Here is a 20,126-nt window from a genome sequence, read left to right as displayed (position 1 = left end):
GCGCAGCTAGAAGAGTAGGCCTATAGCCTGGGAGAGTTATGGCCTTTTTACACCTGCTCACTTCATTCGTTTTCTCTGACCAGATATCTATCCGATTGTGAAAAGACCAGAAGTAAATGCCTTCTGAGATTTTTTCGAGACGGATTTAAATCCGATCATTTAAACAAACCAATTCAGAGGGTGCAACAAGCGTCGCCTCAAATGAGTAAAGCAAGCCAACACGCAACCTGCCGCAAATTAAACTGAAGTAAGTCTTATATGCTCAAAAACACAATCATCTTTATTAAAACTAATGAGACTAAATGATCTTAGCAGTGCTCTCATTTTGCGGTCTTTGATCTTTTAACTGATACATAAAATGCAGCTCATATCTTTTGCTTTCTTGACGTGAACTCCGTTAAATGTGCATATAGCACGAGAATTGAAGATCAGATTATATATGTTTTGTGGAGAGGTGTATGGTAAGACAGCCTGCATGTTTTTATTTTTATTTTTTTAGATTGTGTAGCCCGTTTCGTTTGCGAGCGCCTACGCCTAACCTCAACTTATAAAAAAATGCCCTTTTACTGTGGTGGTGGTGATGGTGGGGATAGTAGTTTAAACTAACATTGTGATGCTTGAAGTGTTTGATATCAATGGATTTTATTATAGGCAAGACAAGTCAAGTGTTGATTTGAGAGGCTAAAGCGTTGGGTTAACTCGCTGTAAGCCGCTGGCCGCTTGGGCGTCACTTTGAAAAACAAAAACTTTAATTGAACAAACAAAAAATGCTCCAAACATTTTTCTAAATTAACTTAATAAAGAAACTAAACGAAATAGAACTACTTTGACATTAAAAACAAAACTGAACTGTTTTAATGGCAGCAACAATGTGTAATAGGGAGGATAAAAAAGAAAGAAAGAAAGAAAAAAAAAACACGGGCCAGGCTAGGGCCTAGATCTGAGCTTCTTGTCTGCAAGCGTTAATTTTTTACAAAAGAGAGTAACGCGAGTAACGAACTCATTTAAATTTCAGTAATTGTAATTGCATTACTTGATATAAAAAAATATTTAGTTACTTCTGCGTTACCGCTAAAAGTAGTGGAATTACAGTAACGCGTTACTTTGTAGTGCGTTACTCCCAACACTGCTAATATGGCTAAAGTTACCATAGTCGCTGACTATATTCACAGAGACTAGAGCTGTGTCGTTAGTTTTATCCTGAAAACGCTCACCATCTGCGAAATTCATACACGCACATTTATTATGCATTGTATAGTCGGGTGACGGACGTGTTACGTTCCCACACGAGCACCTATACAACAATTTATAGATTAACATGAAGGTACATACTAGTCGATGAGTTGAATCAACGTAACTCCACAACAACTAACGTTGCATAAATGTATCCACTAACCATTCAGAAACATCCAGGTGCAGTCTAAAACCTCTTCCTGAGTCTCTCATCTGTGTCCGACTCCGGTTCAAACATGTAAGGCTGCACTCCACAACTGGTTATTTCTGACATTTAGGCTGAGTGAGATTCGTTTTGTTGTTGACGTCGTATCCGAAGCTAGATGGGGGAGGGGAGCAGCAACTAATTTGCATTTAAAGGGACACACAAAAATAGCGCGTTTTTGCTCGCACCCAAATAGGGGCAAATTTGACAAGCTATAATACATGATCAGGGAGGGTATTTTGAGCTGAAACTTCACAGGCACATTTTGGGGACACCAGCGATTGTGAAAAGGGGCATACAATGTCCCCTTTAACTCTTTAATGCACAATTAATGCAAATGTTAACTTTGACGGCCTAAGTTATATTAAGTAAAAACACTTTTCAGTCCTGCCGTGTAAGAATGATTCCACAAAAAACTCATCAAATGAAGCTTATGTGTTCTTCTGTGTCTGAACAGATCTGATTACGCTGAAGGAGTCATCGACTCACAGATTCAGTTTAAAGGACTGCTAGTCAATAACACCACAACCTGAACTAATCAGATCTGCCCCGCTAGACTGTCATAATAAACGCCGAACGTGTTTGTTTTCGTTATTGATTTTGTACCTCGCCTCCAAACCAAATGAAGCAACTTGTGAGCCTTATTTGACATTACAGAATCACACCTGTGATTCACAGATTCTTGAGGTGATTTTGGTATGAGCTCACGTGTAATTTATATATAATATAACTGCATCCTCTTAGTCTGGGTGTTTTGTGCTGCATGTTTCGTCACAGATAAAGAGGTGTTTAAACTTTAATATTGCCATTTCTAGATGGAATAGTAGTCTATACAGATTAAATGCCACTGGAGACTGAACAAAAGGAACACTAGACTCATTTTGTGAACTGTAATGAAAAATATGCATGAGGTGGTTATTCGATTACCTTTCCCAAAGCTGTGTAGTGTAATTAAATGTTAATGTCTTGGTGAGAGAGCCCAAGTTCGCCATCTCTGTTTAGTAATGAGCAGCCTGAGTGAAAATGTTTGAATAAATCTGTCAGTTTGCATCAGAAAAGAAAAACAAGCAGCACAAATGGAGGTGTTCAGACCACACTGCTGCTTACTGAGCTGATTTAAAGCAGGTTGAGGGATAAATCTGCTGTGGTTTCATACACAGTAACTCACAATGACAGTTTAACAAAGAAAGCAGATGTTTGGCTTTGAATTTATGATAATCTCTAAAAAGAACATTTGTAAAGAATATTATTATTGTTCCAAGGTTAACTAAGAGTTGTCTTATGTGCAAGTTGCACCAAATGAAGTGCTGAAGAAGTTATTTGATACTTTTGGGATTTTCACCTACAAATAGACTTCATGGAGACAATAGAACAATTGTATTACATGGTAAAAAGAGACATTTCTAGATTGACATTAGGTTCAAAGTGCAATTGTGTGTGTTTTGGATTGCGACGCCAAGCATGACACCAGTTATAAACACTTGATTCTGCATTGTGTAGCTCTGTGGCGTTTTTGGACAATCAGACCACCAGTTTCGCTGGAGCTTTTATTTCCTGATATACAAAGAACAAACTAGCAGCCTTCTGAAAGTGAATTGCCCTTAAACGATTAGTTCACTTTAAAAATAAAATTTCCTGATAATTTTCTCACCCTCATCTCATCCAAGATGTTTGTGTCTTTCTTTCTTCGGTTGAAAATAAATTATGTTTTTTGAGGAAAACATTCCAGGATTTTTCTTCACATAATTTACTTCAATTGAAGTATTCAGGTCCAAATCAATGCAGTTTCAAAGCACTTTCGAAGGGCTTCAGAAGGGCTCTGCTTTTAGGTTAAAAAGTATATACATTTAAAAAAAATTATAATTATAAATTGACCAATGGTTTCGCTAGATAAGACCCTATTCCTCAGCTGGGATCGTGCAGAGCCCTTTGAAGCCCTTCGAAGCCTGAAATATTTTCCTCAAAAAAATTATTTTCCACTGAAGAAAGAAAGACATCTTGGATGAAAATGTTTCATTTTGAAGTGAACTAATCCTTTAATGTTATCTCTCCCATGAGGTTACATTACAAAAGGGCCAGAAAAAGAGGAGCATTTTGCTGACAATGTAAAATGAAGCAATATTTGATATAAATGCAGAAAAAAAGCGTTTGATTAATTTCTGGGAAGGTTTATTGCTACATTGGAGAATATAAATGGAAATGATTAAATCTATCTTGTGTTCATTTTGTGAAAAACTTGCCCTGATCATTTTTAACTAGATTATATTTGTTGAATACACTACCGCTCAAAAGTTTGGAATCTCTTGAGGAAGGTTCGTATCCACCGCGACACACAGAGAGAGAGAAAAACTTATATGACCTCAAGCACTCATATGGGACTGCATATGTTGCGTGCACCAAAACTGTTCAGAGGCTTTACGCTCTTGAAGTGCGGTACTCCAAAAGTATGCTACACTTGAGGCGTTTTGAATGTTACATTGTTTTCCCTTCCCTCCACTGAACTGTTTCCCAAAAGAGCCTGATATTTTGGGCAATTAAGCGTATTGAGTGGAAGAACACTTAGACTCAGTTGGATCACTGGCTAAAAAGGAGCAGCCAGAACTGTATTATATAATTTGTGCAGACAGATCTGACAGTAAGTTGTTGTTGTTGAGTCCCTATCCCCTACTGAGGTACTTTCAGTGCATCCCAGCATTCTACAGTAAAACAGTAGTCTAGTGTCTCTTCAAGAGGAGTTCATTCTACTCCTTCATTTCCACCTGTTCTGTTGTTACTTTGCTGTTAGCGTTGTAGATCTGGTATTTTGCATTGGAATCGCTGGCTGTTGAACTGTTCCAAAAGAAGTTAATGCCATGAATATACAGAGGTCAGCCAGAGTTGAACACATGCTGTTCATTTAGTGAGTTGCTGATGGATTCAGTAAGTTTTGTCAGGCTGATTCAAACTGTGAGTTTGAGTGTCATTTTGCTTGTTAATTAAAACAGGGGTGCCCACAGGATTCTCATCCGTGGTACACAAAAACAAAATGACAACAACAACATTTAGCCACCTAATTAAAACTTTGTTTCATTATAAGTAGATGTTAGACTTAAAGGGATAGTTCACCCAAAAATAAAATTATGTCATGATTTACTTGCTCTCAAGTTGTCCTTCTGTTGAACACAAAAGAAGATATTTTCAAGAATGTGGGTAACTAAACATTTACCATGATAAATGCACAATACCCAGCTAACACACGGTGTACCAGTTACTTTGGTACTTTGGTAATTTCATGACTTCCTAATTGACAGCGTAACTAGGATGTTGCATGCTCTGAATTGTATTTGCTCTTTATATATAGTGAAGTGTTTGATAGCATGTGCCGGCACATTTGCACTCGCAATTAAAGAGTGCACGATGTGAGCACAGTATAACGTCTGACAGGACAGGAAAGTTTGATTTTCTGAAGTGAGAGACATTTTTATTTCGTAACAAGTTATGAAAATGATGTTAGAATAATGACACTGACAAACAGCCTGACAACATCTCATCCAACAGCAGATACTGAATTCTTCACTTAATTCTTTCTTTACCTAAACTGCGTTTGACAGAAGAGTCAGCAGGATTAGAAAAAACAATTCGAGTTACATTTGTTGTTGTTGTTTTTTTGACTACACACTCAGACCCACTCAAAACGGTTGATAAACACTGCCATAATGTGTTCCTTCCTTTAGAAGGAAATCTTTCCTTTAGATTTCCTTAAGAAGACCTTCCGGTTTTACTGTTCATAATCTGTGCTAAAAGAAGATCTTGTGTTGTATTTATATTGATGTCCGACAGATTTGTATTTTAAACAAAGCATAGTGATCATCAGAAATTCTTTCTTTTAGGGTCTAACGGGTAAAGATGGACCCCAGGGACGACTGGGCCCCCCAGGACCAATGGTATGTAACATGATAAAATCACTAGATCAGGGGTGCAAAACCACAGCCCTGCAGAGTTTAGCTTCATCTCTAATTAAACGCACCTGATCCAACTAAATTCTTTCAGGCTTATTTGAAAATTACAGGTATGTCTTCTCTCCAGGACCTGACTTTTGCACCCCTGCACTAGACTCTTGAAGTCTTTCTGAGACTTGGTCATGAACTTTTTGTCCTCTCAATATCTCATTTTAGGGCAGCCCTGGTGCTCCTGGGGCTCCAGGATCAAGTGGACCACCAGGGCAAATTGGTGATATGGGGCAACCTGTGAGTATTGCCATACAGTCATGTTGAACAAACTGAACTCAGAATGTTGTAGACTGCTGGTCATGCCTTCAGGTTTCTTCAGCTTACGGATATTATTGGGCTCATTTCTATAAATGTGGTTTTGGGGTGGTTAATAGAAGGCACATTGAATTCTGGCAGACTGTCCTGCCACTGAGTGATTATCTTGAGTGTCAGATTCCAGAATTATTCTCACTGAGGTACCAGACCACCCAAAGATGAAAAAAAGACCAGCATAGTTGGTGACCAGCATGTTTTGCTGTTGGTGTGCTGATGTTCTCATTAGGCTTCTCAACTAGCTTAACCAGAAAGCCTACTTTTGGCAGGGCTCAACAATAAGGATGGCCAGCTGGTCCAGGGCCAGCACTAGACAGGCCACTTGACAGAACTTTCACCATGTCTGTGTTGCCACCTTACATTCAGTCTTACATTTGTTACATCCATTGTTATCCATTTTGCTGCTAGTAAGAATGTCAGTAATGTTTTTCATTGTATGCCATCATTTTATAGCTGTATATTTTCCAGCTTGTTCATGTTTTCTTTTTATATATGAAACAGCATTTTTTTGTAAATGTATCTATATTTCAATTACTCTCAGAACAGTTTTAGCAAATTGATGGATATGACAATATTAATGTATTTGGTCTTGGCAGACTAGTATAGAAGTGTGCTACTGCTATTAGATACACAGACACGCTGCTGAGAGTGTGTAAGATATGCTGCTGCATGAACAGACTTACAAAAATCTCGTAGCATTTCTAGACAGGTGGAGTTGGGGGAGGTGGAGGGTTTCAGAGGAAACCAGGAAATATAACCAGCTTACAGCAACACTGGACCAGACCATTTAAATGTTGAGCAAGCAATGTCATTGCCTGCAGAATCAGCAGAGGACAATAAACTTGCGCTATTGAATAAACAATGTGATTGCATTTAAAAGACTTATCAGCCATTGTCATCTAGAGTTTTATGACTGAACTAGATATATGAAAGAATTTAATTATTGGTGTTTTCAATGAAATTATTTATTATGCCTTGAAAAATTAGATTTTTAGTTTTCTGTGCTGCTAGTAAGAATGTCAGTAATGTTATTCATTGTATGCCATCATTTTATAGCTGTATATTTTCCTGCTTGTTCTCTTTTTATATAGCTTTCTGTATATTTCAAATATGACAACTCTCAGAAAAGTTTTAGCACATTTAGCACAAGTTTACAGCAGAAAAATCCTTACTGTTGGGCTCTGCCTTGGTGAACCATATGTGCCAGAAAGACATACGGGTTGGCCAAACAAGATTTGATTGAACAGAATGATTATGATGGTCCTCCAGCTGGAGTAGGGATGTCCAATTCCACCCGTGTAGGGCCAATGTCCCATTGAGTTTAGCTCAAACCTGCCCGAACACGCTTGCTTGGAAGTTTAATCCTGAAATATTCATTAGCTTGTGCGTTTAGGATTGGAGCTAAATTTGGTTGGATAGTGGCCTCGTGCTGGAGAAACACCAAACCTGTCCTGCACTAACCAGCATGGACTAGCCTGATCTTTTCACCAGGGGTGATTTTCCTTCATAGGTGTAGAAGCTAGAAATGTATCTACACTATTTATCATGAATTAAGGAGTCACTTTATTTATCCCTAGAAATCATTAATGAATGCTGGAGAGCTCCACATGAGATACTGTATATCCTACAGACTGCTAGAGTTTTGTCTATGAAACACTTATTGAAGTCCGGTCAGAGAGAGAGAGAGGGAGCTACAAAGTGTTTACTTTGTACTTTATTGTTTACTCAGAGCCTCGGACTGAAATGTTTATTCCTCATGTGTATGTTAGAAGCACATGAGGGATTCAGTGATCTGAATTAACATCAGTCTCAATTAGTTTCCTGCTGCGTGACACCTGTATTAATGTTAGAGCTCTATTACCTTGCATTAGTTCTCAGAGATTTGTAAAATAGAACCATATGCTTCACCGCAGTCTTGAGGAACATCTGCAGAGCTCGATTGCAGCGTGGCCTCTCAACGCTGATTTGAAACCTGTACATCTTTCTCTTTATAAGCCCTGGAAGAAAGATTGTCAGTAAGATGACAGGTTTATGATCAACTGTAACCCAGTTTATAGTAGAGCAGGGCTTTGTTAATTCTACTACAATGGAGATATAGAGCCATAACCTCTTGCTCTGATGTGTGAAATTACACGCAGTACTTTAAATAAACTATGATCATATTCTCACACATTCTGGCACAGCAGCAACATAACCTCACGATGAGTGTCTATGCACCCCAGAGCCTCCAGTGAGGGTTACATCTCATTTTTACACAGATGTTATGATATCAGAATTGTTTAGCAGCCACGGCGCTCTGGCCACAAATCCCTGTCTGTTTTCCAACACATTAGGTCAGCGATGCATCCGTTTTATGCCTTTGGCTCCGTGATCAATTTGGTCCGCTCTCACATTCAAATCTCCCTCTCCAAACAGTCATTAATGCCTTTGTGTTTCTTTTGTCATTTTCTTCTCCGATCGGTGACTCACAGAGAATTGAGAAATGTTTGTCTTCACTCTCGTTTTCTCTTTTTGCAGGGGCCTGCCGGTACCAAAGGCGAACGAGGAGAGAGAGTGAGTCTCCAATCTGCATCTAAACTGTCATGGAGTTTAGATTGGGGTGGTGGCACTCAGTGGCACACATAATGGTGGTTTATCAGCGGCAGGATTAAGCAGCTCACTGACAGGCCTCTTGATAAAAATCACAGCTGCAGCTCTGAATTATAGCTCCCTTATTCACATTCTCTTTATATGCGTGGGGTTTTTAATTCAACCGCTGCGGGAGCATTAAGAGTAGAACTGGTACAGCTAAAGTTGTCTATCAAGCTTCACAGTAAGACTCGGTCCGGAGCTTTCACAACAATATATTTGTGTTTTTATTCTGATTTCTTCACTGCTGTGGTACCGTCTACCACACAAAGGGCGTGTGGAGAGTGTTAAATTGGGTGAATTAAACACCCACGCTGTACAGGCTATTAGGCTCCCTGTAAAGCAGCTAAAGCGTATTTGTGTGTTCTTGGTTTTTGTCACAGCAGCTTGTGGTCTTAATCCAGGCTGAATGCTTGTTTTTTTAGGTGTTAATACTGATGCTAGTGGGTTGAAAAATTCATTTTTTACACAGAACAGTATGGTTAAAATGGTTAATTTTGTGTCATTTTGGTCACACTTTTAACACAAGTTTAAGTATTGGGTAGGATTAGGGATGTTGAATATGGGCATGCAGAATAAGGCATTAATATGTGCTTTATAAGTACTAATAAACAGCCAATATCCTAGTAATATGCTAATTATAAGCAAGTAGTTAATAGTGAGAATTGGACCCCCACCCCTTTATTATCATTATTTCCTGTTGTTTGGCGTACAACAAAATGGTTGCTCGTTCTAATAATTGCATCAATAATCTGTTTAAAATAATACTCTTTAATATCAAGTTAAATGTAGCCTACTAATATAAAATGAAAAGTTTGAGACTACTCTTGTTTTTGCTCTGAAGCTTTCATTGTTGCAACTTTTTTTTTTTCTGGCAGATTGATAAAAACAAAACTGACACATGATTTGTGTAGCAGAGAAAAAAAAAATCAGGCAAAGTCAGAAAGGAACTGTTGATTTTCCTCTTGCTTTTTTGCGTTTTTTTTCCCCACGCGTTGTCCACAGGTTTTTTTAAAAGTTTTTTTTAGAAGCACAGCAACTAAAGCATAAGCATAATTAAGAGAGCAATATGATTTTTTTTTTTTTTTATCAAGCCCATATCTTAAAAAAATTATAATGACTTATTACTACAAATATTCACATAAAGATTGTGCTGCAGAATTGAATCTTTGTTGAATCTTTGTTGTAGCTTTGTTCAAACACATGCCAACGGGTTAAATGATTATAACATTTCAACTAAAATGACAGAAAAAAATGTGACACTGTAAGTCCCTGCTTTAATCCCATGTTTGTTTCTGAAGGGTGACATGCAGTCCCAGGCCGCTGTCCGTGCCATTGCGCGACAAGTTTGTGAACAGCTTATTCAGAGTGAGTTGAAAATGTGTATATTTTGGCTTGCGAGTTCCTTGTTTACACACACATTGTTACTTTTAATCAGGAGTGCATTAAATAAACCTAAGTTACAGTAAAGACATTTATATTGCCGCAAAAGATTTTCTTTTCAAATAAATACTGTTCTTTTAAACTTTTTTCTATTTATCAAAAATCATGCAAAAAATGTATCAGTTTCCACAAAGAAAATATTAAAGGTGCAGTATATAATATTGACAGATAGCGGTTGAATTGGTATTGCAGTCCAAAATTGGAGAAAGTAATTTCCCCCACCATCTCCTCAGATTCAATGCTCACGCGGGTTGCCAGATTATGGACAGATCAAGGATTTATCCAAGTTTTGCGTTCCATGATTGCAATACATTGGGGGCTTTTTTTCTCCGGCAACTGGGGTGTCAAAATACTATTGGTTAAATTGGCAGTGGGCGGGATCACACAGACACGGAACGCACATTTCTAAGTAGAGTAAATTTGTGCAGCATTATTTTTCGGAGAAATAAGTATGTGAACATAGCATGTTTCCTAAATATCTGCAAAAATATTATGGTATTTTCATGCTTTAGAACAGACAAAAAATTAATAAATACATACAGCACCTTTAAGCAGCAGAACTGTTTTAAATGTTATAATAATAAGAAATGTCGCTTGGGCACCAATTCACCTATTCATTTGCCAAACTCGTGACTCATATAACTTCATATAACTTCTGCTGATCCACAAATTTAATGTTTTCTTACCTAATTTCTTTTTCCTCTCTCCCCTTTAGGTCACTTGTCTCGCTACAACTCTATCCTGAACCAGATTCCCAGTCAGTCTGTTTCAGTACGGACAGTACAAGGTCCACCGGGTGAGGCTGGTCGGCCGGGATCTCCGGGGCCACAGGGAGAGCAGGGTTCTCCTGGCAGACCAGGATTCCCTGGAGCCAGTGGGCAAAATGGCCGCCCAGGAGAGAGAGGTAAAAAATTGTTTCCATTTGAAACCTACTGCATTGATAGATACTGTGAACTGCATGCATGTGTTTTGAATTTGTTGGCATTAAATTGTTGGGTAAAAAGGCTGAAACTGAAAAAATGTCATATGGTGAATTTTTTTAAAGATATAATTGTGTAAAATAGTGTGAATATTTGCAAATAATAGCAAAATTAGTAGTCAATGGGGTATTTAGATGCATTCACAAAATGTACAGTGTATACTGGATTACTTTCATATCTAGTATGAGTAGTAAGAAGAATGATTAGTTAATGGTCCTCGAGAGAAATGTTGCCCCTGCAGCTTAAGGTTAAGCAGTGTTCTTGAAGCTATAATAATATTATTGACCAAATAGCATGACCCAAAGTGACCCAATCCATATCCGATTAAGTCCCATTTCTTATATGTGCACCATTTCTCCTTCACAAATCTGTGTTTATAAACAATATGTAAACTACTGTCTTTTTAGTAAGATTAAAACAACTACTTTAAAGATGCTGCAAAACACACACACATATACACCGATCAGGCATAACATTATGACCACCTTCCTAATATTGTGTTGGTCCCCCTTTTGCTACCAAAACAGCCCTGACCCATTGAGGCATGGACTCCACTAGACCCTTGAAGCTGTGCTGTGGTAAATCTGGCACCAAGATGTTAGCAGCAGATCCTTTTAAGTCCTGTAAGTTGCGAGGTGGGGCCTCCATGGATCGGACTTGTTTGTTCAGCACATCCCATAGATGCTCGATTGGATTGAGATCTGGGGAATTTGGAGGCCAAGTCAACAGCTCAAACTTGTTGTTGTGCTCCTCAAACCATTGCTGAACCATTTTTGCTTTGTGGCAGGGCTGAAAGAGGCCACAGCCACCAGGGAATACCGTTTTCATTAAAGGGTGTACATGGTCTGCAACAATGCTTAGGTAGGTGGTACATGTCAAAGCAACATCCACATGGATGGCAGGACCCAAGGTTTCCCAGCAGAACATTACCTGAAGCATCACACTGCCTCCGCCGGCTTGCCTTCTTCCCATAGTGCATCCTGGTGCCATGTGTTCCCCAGGTAAGTGGCGCGCACGCACCCGGCCATCCACGTGATGTAAAAGAAAACGTGATTCATCAGACCAGGCCACCTTCTTCCATTGCTCCGTGGTCCAGTTGTGATGCTCACGTGCCCACTTCTGCCGCTTTCGGTGGTGGACAGGACAGTTATTCACTTCCCCTCATAATGTTATGCCTGATCGGTGTATATATTTAGTGTGAATATTATTTTTTTTTTTAAGTCTGGATTTTTTCCCCCCTTAAATAAGAATGCACACAATCTGTAACTGGATCTACATGACCCCCCTGGCTAAAGCAACTCTTTATAATGAGTGTGTCCACAGTGCTTAGTCTCCTGTCCGCAAGTAGGACAGCTCTGACACAGCCTTTAGTTTCAGCATGAGAAATTTCACCATCATTACTGCTTCTTCTTTCAGATCTGCGCACTCAAACATTCAGATATCAAAGAGGAACATGCAGAGCATGGATATGATGCATTCAGGGCAAAACAGATCTGCTAATGAGGGATAACATATGGGGGGGTATTAGTCTGTTTATGTTAACATGGAGCCTATAATGAGGAATCCCATTCAGAGGTTCTCTTGTAGATTGTCTGTCTTGTGTTTATAATTTTTGGTGATGTTTTTAATTTTAGGTGATGAAGATCAGACTGCCCATGGGGCTTACATTTAGAGTGTTCAGAACCTTAGAGACAAAACATATCTCAAGTCTTGTTAGCATTTCCATTTATTTCAAGGTCATTTTTTGTGACCACCTGGATTGCTGTTTTCATATCCAGTCAACTTTTTCTCTTTTGCTGTAGCTGATAACTACAAACAAACCTGTCAGAATGTGTTATAAACACCAGCCACGTCTTTTATTCCTCTCCCTATAGTCTTCTAGGGGTGTGGAATGGGTTAAATCAAAGGGACAGAGAAGGACACAGTTACTTCAGATGGGTTTTTGTGTTCTAACAGCTCTCTGTCTCTTTGTCTAGGTCTCCCAGGAGAAAGGGGAGAGAAGGGCAGTCCAGGGATAGGGACACAAGGCCCTCGTGGTCCCTCAGGACCCCCAGGTGAGAGACTGTTCAAATGTTACATTTAAGTCAAAATCAATGACTTCTTTGTCCTCAAGTAGTAAAAATTAATTACAGTTCTTCATATTGCACAGACTACAGGAGTTTCCATTATTAAATGTGCTCTGTCAAAGAAAACACAAGCTTGCAAACTTTTAATAACCTCTACACACATCTTGATCTGCTTTTGGTTCCTTGGATTCCTGTCTAGAATATCAAGCAGATATTGAAACAATATTTAGGTCAGAGAGAAATGTTTTCATATCGATTTTAGCAGTACGACTGGTCGGCAGGCTTTGAAAAATGTCAGCGACGGCTCTCTGTTAATTGTGCTTTGATCAATACTCTTCACAAATGAGATTCATTGAAGCAACATAGCTGTAAGAACTAGTGACATCTGAGAAGGATGTGGACTGGCAAAAGCTAAAACTTGTATTTTGTGAGGAAGAAATCCAGACACACTATGGGTGTGGAGTTCAGAGGGGCTTTATGAGGCAGATTTTAATGCACAATGTTTTATCCTTCTCAGGGCCTCCTGGAGAAGGTCGGACAGGAAGTCAGGGCCCTCCAGGGAGACCTGGAATTCAAGGCACCTCAGGTCGTCCAGGTACCCCTGGTAGCCCTGGTGCTGCTGGACCCCCCGGCTACTGCGATCAGAACTCCTGCCTCGGGTACAACGTTGGAGGTAATCCTCTCATTCTCTTCTTCTGTCTCCCAAAAACTCCCTCTATTTGCCAAAGTTTCTCCATTCATTCAAAACTTATTCTACGAGATACATCCAGTGGGTCTAATTCACTAATAATTGTGTTCAAGTAATCTTATGAAAAATCTGAAAAAAGGTTCTTTGGAGAAATCTCTACCAGATTCAGAATGGGCATATGGATGTATTTGTTCTTATGTTGATGAATGCAGATATGGAGCAGTTATTAGCATAACACCCACCCACATGCCTTGACACACCAATATAAAAAACAGCTCCAGTCAAATCAGCTCTCCACTCCACTTCCTGAATTAGAATTGAGGTAGCAAACATAATGTAGAGTTGACATTTGAATTTGATTATAAGTAGAATCAAATACAGATGGATTGAAATCTGTTTAAATTGATAGACGGACGGATGGATGGACTATAGATAGATAGACAGACAGACAGACTACTAAATTGTTAAGTTATCGGCCAATCAGAACTTCTACTAGCCAAAAAAACAAACAAAAAAACAGATTAACTATGTCAGAGCTTTTATATATATATATATATTTATATTTATTATAAAATGTGTATTTCATGCATTAATTTCTTATTCAAACTAAATCCTGTCATCCAAGCCATCTCCTCCCTTCCTCTTTCATCCCCATCCTTTTCACCTAAAATGTATTTTAGGTGGAAATATCAATACAGTACAAAGAATATCAAACACTACGCAGAACAAAACAAACCTGTGGTCTCAGGATAAGTCATGGGTGTGCTAAAATTGTAGGATGTTAGAAAATAACTTATTTTTTGTTAGCCAAATGCTCAAATGTCAGAGCTCTCATCTTCAGAGTCTGTGTCAGTAATGAAGTGCTGTTCGCTGAATCACCACATTATTGTTTTTTTTGTTTATTTAATATTCGCTATTGCTTCAATGCAAATGTACAAGTGCGACGTTATTTTTTGCATATTGACGTGTATGTTAAAGTAAGCCAGATATGCACAGCAAGCTGTATATAATATATCATGATCACTCACTATTCAGGTATTTGCACTAAATCTGTGAGGATAACACAAACTTCCCCAGCAAAGTGAGTAATCATAATAAAGTAACCCACCAAATTGGCTAGTGATTTGACAGCGTTAACCGCCACAGTTTATTTTTACCCGCATTTTGCGGGTTGGCAGGTGTTAAAGGGGTCATGAATTGAGAAATCAACTTTTCCTTGAGCTTTTGATATATAAAAGGTCATCGTAATATAAGAATATCCTGTTTCGGAGCTGAAAACTTCCTTGTTAGTCAAAGAAAAGCTTTTATTGACAACTGGCTCATCAAACGAGGGATCTCTGAATTTGCCTCCCTGTGACATCAGAGAGCAGGGAAATGCCGCCTCAACAAAAGACCAAATTCTGTAGCCCCGCCCACCAATTTGCATATAGCATGTAACATAAATAACATAGGCCTACGTGACGCTAAACCGGATCGAGCTACCAAGCAGAAAAAACATGCTGTTGAAGATCACAAAATAGTGTGCAGTGCCTGGTTGTGGAAGAACTCAGTCGCTGCATAAGCTTCCTTCGGATTCCAATAATAGCAATGCGTGGTTAAACTTTATTATTAATGAAGAGTCACATGGGTAAGACACTGTGCGTTTCTTCGCTTCATTTCACCGCAGATTATTTTGTAAACAAGTTTTATATCATTTGATTATGTGTACGTGTCTAACTAAACATAATTAACGATAACTTACCACACTGTCACAGGCTGGAGTATCCCTTGTATTTGAGGTGCTGTTGGTGGTTCATTGTCTTGCAACTCTGGGTCGAACATGTATGGGCAAATCATTCAGGTTGCCGTTTTTCCACATTGGAAGTTTTTAAAACAATTCCCAACGTGTACTGATGGGGAGTCGAAACTCATTATAATATGCAAAACTGTTATCCAATCATAGTAGTGGGTGTTTACTTCCAAGTCTTCAATGCGGCACACCCATAAAAACCAAGCTAGGGTCAAAACCAGGGTAGAAAATAGCCTATTACTTATTCATTATAATGTTTTTGAATGTAAAAACCATGCAAACGTCATAAGTATAAAAAATAAATAAAAAGCCAGTTCATGACCCCTTTAATTTCAAACCCTGGTTATGTGAATTAAGGGAATGCTTTCACTGTTTTACCATTTTGCAAGTATTATGGGAACGTTACTTTTGAATGTTCGCTGAACCATCTGAAAAAGTAGTAAAGTATAAATACAAACTAACGTAAATGTTTCAGGAAAACGTCCACAAATGAAGTGTAAATAACTGTTTTTTGTGCTAATGTTTTGCTAACATTATTAAAGACCAGATAACTTTGAACAAAAGTTCTGTTAACGTTACTGGAATGTTTTTTCATAACTTTTAGAGAACCTTGCCAGAACATTAACTAAAGTCCTATCGTTCCCTGTTAGCTGGGCAGGTAGACACACAGACAGAGAGACAGACATTCACGTTTTGTGCACAAATAGGTGCATATGCCCTGTTAGTGAATGAAACCCAATGAAATGTACATGTAGTTATCAGGGTAACCATGGATACTGTTCATCTGAAAGTCAAATAAACAGTTAGTCAGGGACATTGTTATTGAGTCCTTATTGAGCTGTGGGCTTAAAACTGCTTCAGGCTTCACTGATAATAATCACAATAGAGCAAACTGATGAGAGAACATAGCGCACCATCTTCCATGCTGCTATTCTCTGTGGCCTTTTGAAGTGCTTCTGCACATTCTCACTTGAGATTGTATTTCCATAACTGCCCATGAATGGCAAACCCATTGCTGTAAACTAGCTTGTGGTCCGATTCAAGAGATTTTTGTCCTATTAAAATGGCCCTTCCCAAACAATTATTCTACTAATAAATTTCTCATGGAGAATGCTTTCAAAGTTTAGGAGAAAGCTGTGTACTTACAAAATCTTTGTATTTCAGTATCCATTTTAATATGAGAAAGGCTGGACAGAAATGGACAGCACTCTTTGTTATATAATTGATTTATCAGATCCTAGCGAAGCTTTCTACTGAACGCCTCACGGATTATTGCAGTTTTGTATTATGAAAAAAAATGCTAATTTTCTCTGGGGTTTCTGCCATGTAAGGCTGTTAAATGACAGTGTAATATTCCACTCAATAAATGAAATACTGCATCAACACTTTTAAGATCTATAAAGGTTATAGCTTTAAGCTTTCAGTCAGCATAAAATCTTGCAACACAGCTTAATAGTATTGCAAATGGCTCTGTAACTTATCCGGCCCTCATTCTCTGGGATAATACTTCATTTCTAATGAGAGAATGTAAGTTTTATGTGTATTGACCAGGTTTTAATGCCTTATTGAGAATCCTTGACTTTCTGAAATGCCACTATGTAAAGATTTTAAGATGAGAGAGTCTGGCAGTCGAGGTGTTGCTGAAAGCATAATGTGGGTTATATCAGGCTCACACTTACCATATTGTCTCTCTCCTCTTTTACCGGGGCATCACTGTCTCACACCTGCATGTGAAGGTCCAGAGCAGTATGAGAATGACTACTGAGAAACAGTAGAGAGCCACCTGCTCTTCTCCTCTCTCCCTTCATTTCTTCATCCCACCTCCTTCCATGGGCCAAAACCAAAGACTGTATCTGGGGAAGGTGTTTTTCACACAATCCAGAACATAAAATCCCATCCACCTGGAACCCCAACCCTCTAAACGTCACCACCATTTAAGCCTCATGCTTTTTAACCCCTTCTGAGCAATATGCAAAACCTCAATTCTAGTGTTTTCAGACAAACTACGAGGCGTTTTCAACATTTTCTGGCTTTAATGTGCTCTTATTTTGTTTTATGAGATCGTTAAACCCACGTCTAAACCAATGAGGTCTATAATAACTGGAGAAAGCCACCCGTTAGCTTTCAAATCAGGACGTGATTTGAAACCTGCCATCTTTGCTCCTGGGTGCTCGATTCTGCAGCCAGGTTTTTTTGAGCCAATCACCTGAGCCATAAAATTCTGTGTGACTAATCACTCTGGAGCTGCAGGAAAATTATGTCATGATTATGCTGATTGGCTGATGGCAACACAAAAAAATTGATCCGTCACTCCACCTTATTTTGCTGAAGCTCTTTTCTGTGAATCTGTGAGACTTCTGATTCATTAGCCACTATAGTAAATAACTACAAGAATAGTAAGCAAATGGTGGAACTATTTCCTCTACAAATTTGTGTTTATGATTGCAATGATACTTTAATAATATAGTAATACCAGTGTACAATAACAGCATAACAGACTTTTGTACTACTAAAATAACTGGAAGCAGATGACACCAGAATTCTTGCACATTCAAGTTACTAATGGCTGCACCCGCTCTTACGTTAAAAATAAGGTGGACATTATAGTAGAGGTTTTGATGAAATATTTGCATTCTGTCGGAATATACATCAACACTTACCAGCAGGGTAATGCTAACCAGCTAACCCTCGACACTTAGCTAATTGCAATAACAACTCCCTTTTTCCTTTCCGATCTGACTTTGTGCCTTTATCTCTTTGCCATTTCCTTCTCTCACTAACTCAACGCCTGCTCACTTGGTGGTGGTGACTGAAAAAGATGGCAACCGATCTAATTCCCCCATGTTCCCATAGTACAACAGTTACCCTCCAACCCCTACCAAAACTACGGCCCCGCCACCAACTACGACAACGAGGAGGATGACGAGGACCCTTACCGTGGCTACCGTGCCTACCCTCCTCAGTTCTACCAACCCAGCTACCCTGACCCCCATGCCTCCAGGCTTGGCCCCGCCCACCCTGGTGACACGGTGGAGATGAGGTCACCTGGTACGCGTCGCTTCTCCCGCAGCACGGCCGAAGAGGGGAGCATCGGTGAGTCGGAAGTACAAGAGAAGTCCGAATAGCCTGGGTGGCCAGCAAACCAACCGTCCACATACAAACACTTTTCATCAGAATATCCTGCAGGATAGGACTGAGGGAAATCCGAAAAGTGCCTGCTATATGCATCCTTATAAGGGTGGGTGTGTGGAGAAGATTAGAAAATGAAACTGTGCCGATACTCTTTCAGTGACTTTTCTGTCTTTTGTGAGGCTGCATGTAGCCAATGAGATGAAAAGCAAGTTCAAAGAAAGAAAACATAAAAAAAACATTAATTCTTAATGAGTATTTTTGTCTTGATGTCCAGTAAAAAAATATTTAAACATTCTTTAAAAAAAGATATATTTGCTTGAAGCAAAATTGTGTCTGATATTAAGATTAAAAAGTAAATAAACAAATCTGATATTAAGATTAAAAAGTAAATAAATAAAAAAATAAAAAATAATATATATATATATAGTGCTGTCAAATCGATTAATCATGATTAATCACATCCAAAATAAAAGTTTGTTTGCATAATATATGTGTTTGTACTGTGTATAATTATTATGTATATATAAATACAAACACATGCATGTATATATTCAAGAAAAAAAATATATATTTATATATAAAATGTTTATATTTATATATATAATATAAAATATTTAAATATATATACAGTATATACATGCAAATATTTCTTAAATATATACATGAATGATTGTATTTATATACCTAATAATTATACACAGTACACACACATATATTATGCAAACACAAACTTTTATTTTTGATGCGATTAATTGATTTAAAAGGTGATTAATCGATTTGACAGCTATAAATAAATATATATATATAAATTCCAAACTTCACTTGGCAATTTTTTTCTTTATGTTTAAAGCATTTCCCTCACTATATTTAGATTTATGCTTAAAAAATATCATAAAAATACACTTAAAGGTTTATTCTCTGAAAACAAGTCTTAATATCTTACACAATATTGCTCTTTACGTAAATTGTGCTTTTTTTTTAAAGGATGTTTACAGATATTTTTGGAAATCAACAAAAAAATTATTAACAAAAGGATTCTTGCAGCGCAGTGGTTTTGAATTGTGTAGTCCATATCTTTTGTAAATGATAATGGGGGTGTCTGTACAGATTGTGCATTTTTTTTAAGTGCAAATTAGTGATGCATATTATGTTACAAATTTCACAAATGTTTACAGCATTTTGCAGTTATCTGGAACTGGCTGCTTAAATTATTTTAATTTAGAGAAGAAATACCTCCATTAATGCTTTTGATGTTCTTATCACTAGCAGTTATTTATGAAAAGCTGAATTCTTAAATCACACTTATTAACGAACCAAAACATAATCTCCTCATTTTTCATTGGTACGTCACAGTAACACCCTGTGTAACACCACACAATGTGTCTGAATCGTAAATGTACTATCACACATTTATGTGAACTTCCTTTACATATGGTCTTGTAAGACGAAGTGTCATGCAGGGGATGCAGTGAAAGCTCTCAAAACTGTTTTTCTATAAAAGAAGAGCTCAGCATGGCATCCTTTCGTGTCTCTGTCCTGTGTCTATTGGGTCTGCTCACTCTGAAAGAGTCCTGAAGAGTTAAGAGTTAGGCCTGTGGTCTACCGTCCTTTCAGAAGGAAATCAAACTGCATGTGGAGCGGGCGCCAGTGGAAAGACTCAT

At 38.2% G+C, this 20,126-nt stretch overlaps 1 protein-coding gene across 1 annotated transcript in view; it reads left to right on the top strand.

Annotated features, from left to right (window-relative positions):
• col14a1a (collagen, type XIV, alpha 1a) overlaps nucleotides 1–18,845 on the top strand; it is a 161,188-nt gene extending 142,343 nt beyond the window's left edge. The window contains exons 41-48 of the mRNA XM_079836357.1: nucleotides 5,308–5,361; nucleotides 5,593–5,664; nucleotides 8,257–8,292; nucleotides 9,669–9,735; nucleotides 10,526–10,714; nucleotides 12,767–12,844; nucleotides 13,374–13,529; nucleotides 17,070–18,845. Coding sequence (XP_079692483.1) covers nucleotides 5,308–5,361; nucleotides 5,593–5,664; nucleotides 8,257–8,292; nucleotides 9,669–9,735; nucleotides 10,526–10,714; nucleotides 12,767–12,844; nucleotides 13,374–13,529; nucleotides 17,070–17,098 — 681 coding nt within the window. The 3' untranslated portion in view covers nucleotides 17,099–18,845. The remainder of the gene's footprint in view (nucleotides 1–5,307; nucleotides 5,362–5,592; nucleotides 5,665–8,256; nucleotides 8,293–9,668; nucleotides 9,736–10,525; nucleotides 10,715–12,766; nucleotides 12,845–13,373; nucleotides 13,530–17,069) is intronic.
• Nucleotides 18,846–20,126: the final 1,281 nt, after the last annotated feature.

This window comes from Gobio gobio (assembly GCF_949357685.1).
Source record: "Gobio gobio genome assembly, chromosome: 15".
NCBI lineage: Eukaryota > Metazoa > Chordata > Actinopteri > Cypriniformes > Gobionidae > Gobio > Gobio gobio.
Note: the sequence above shows the minus strand (reverse complement) of the source record. Positions and strands in the feature narration are given on the sequence as shown.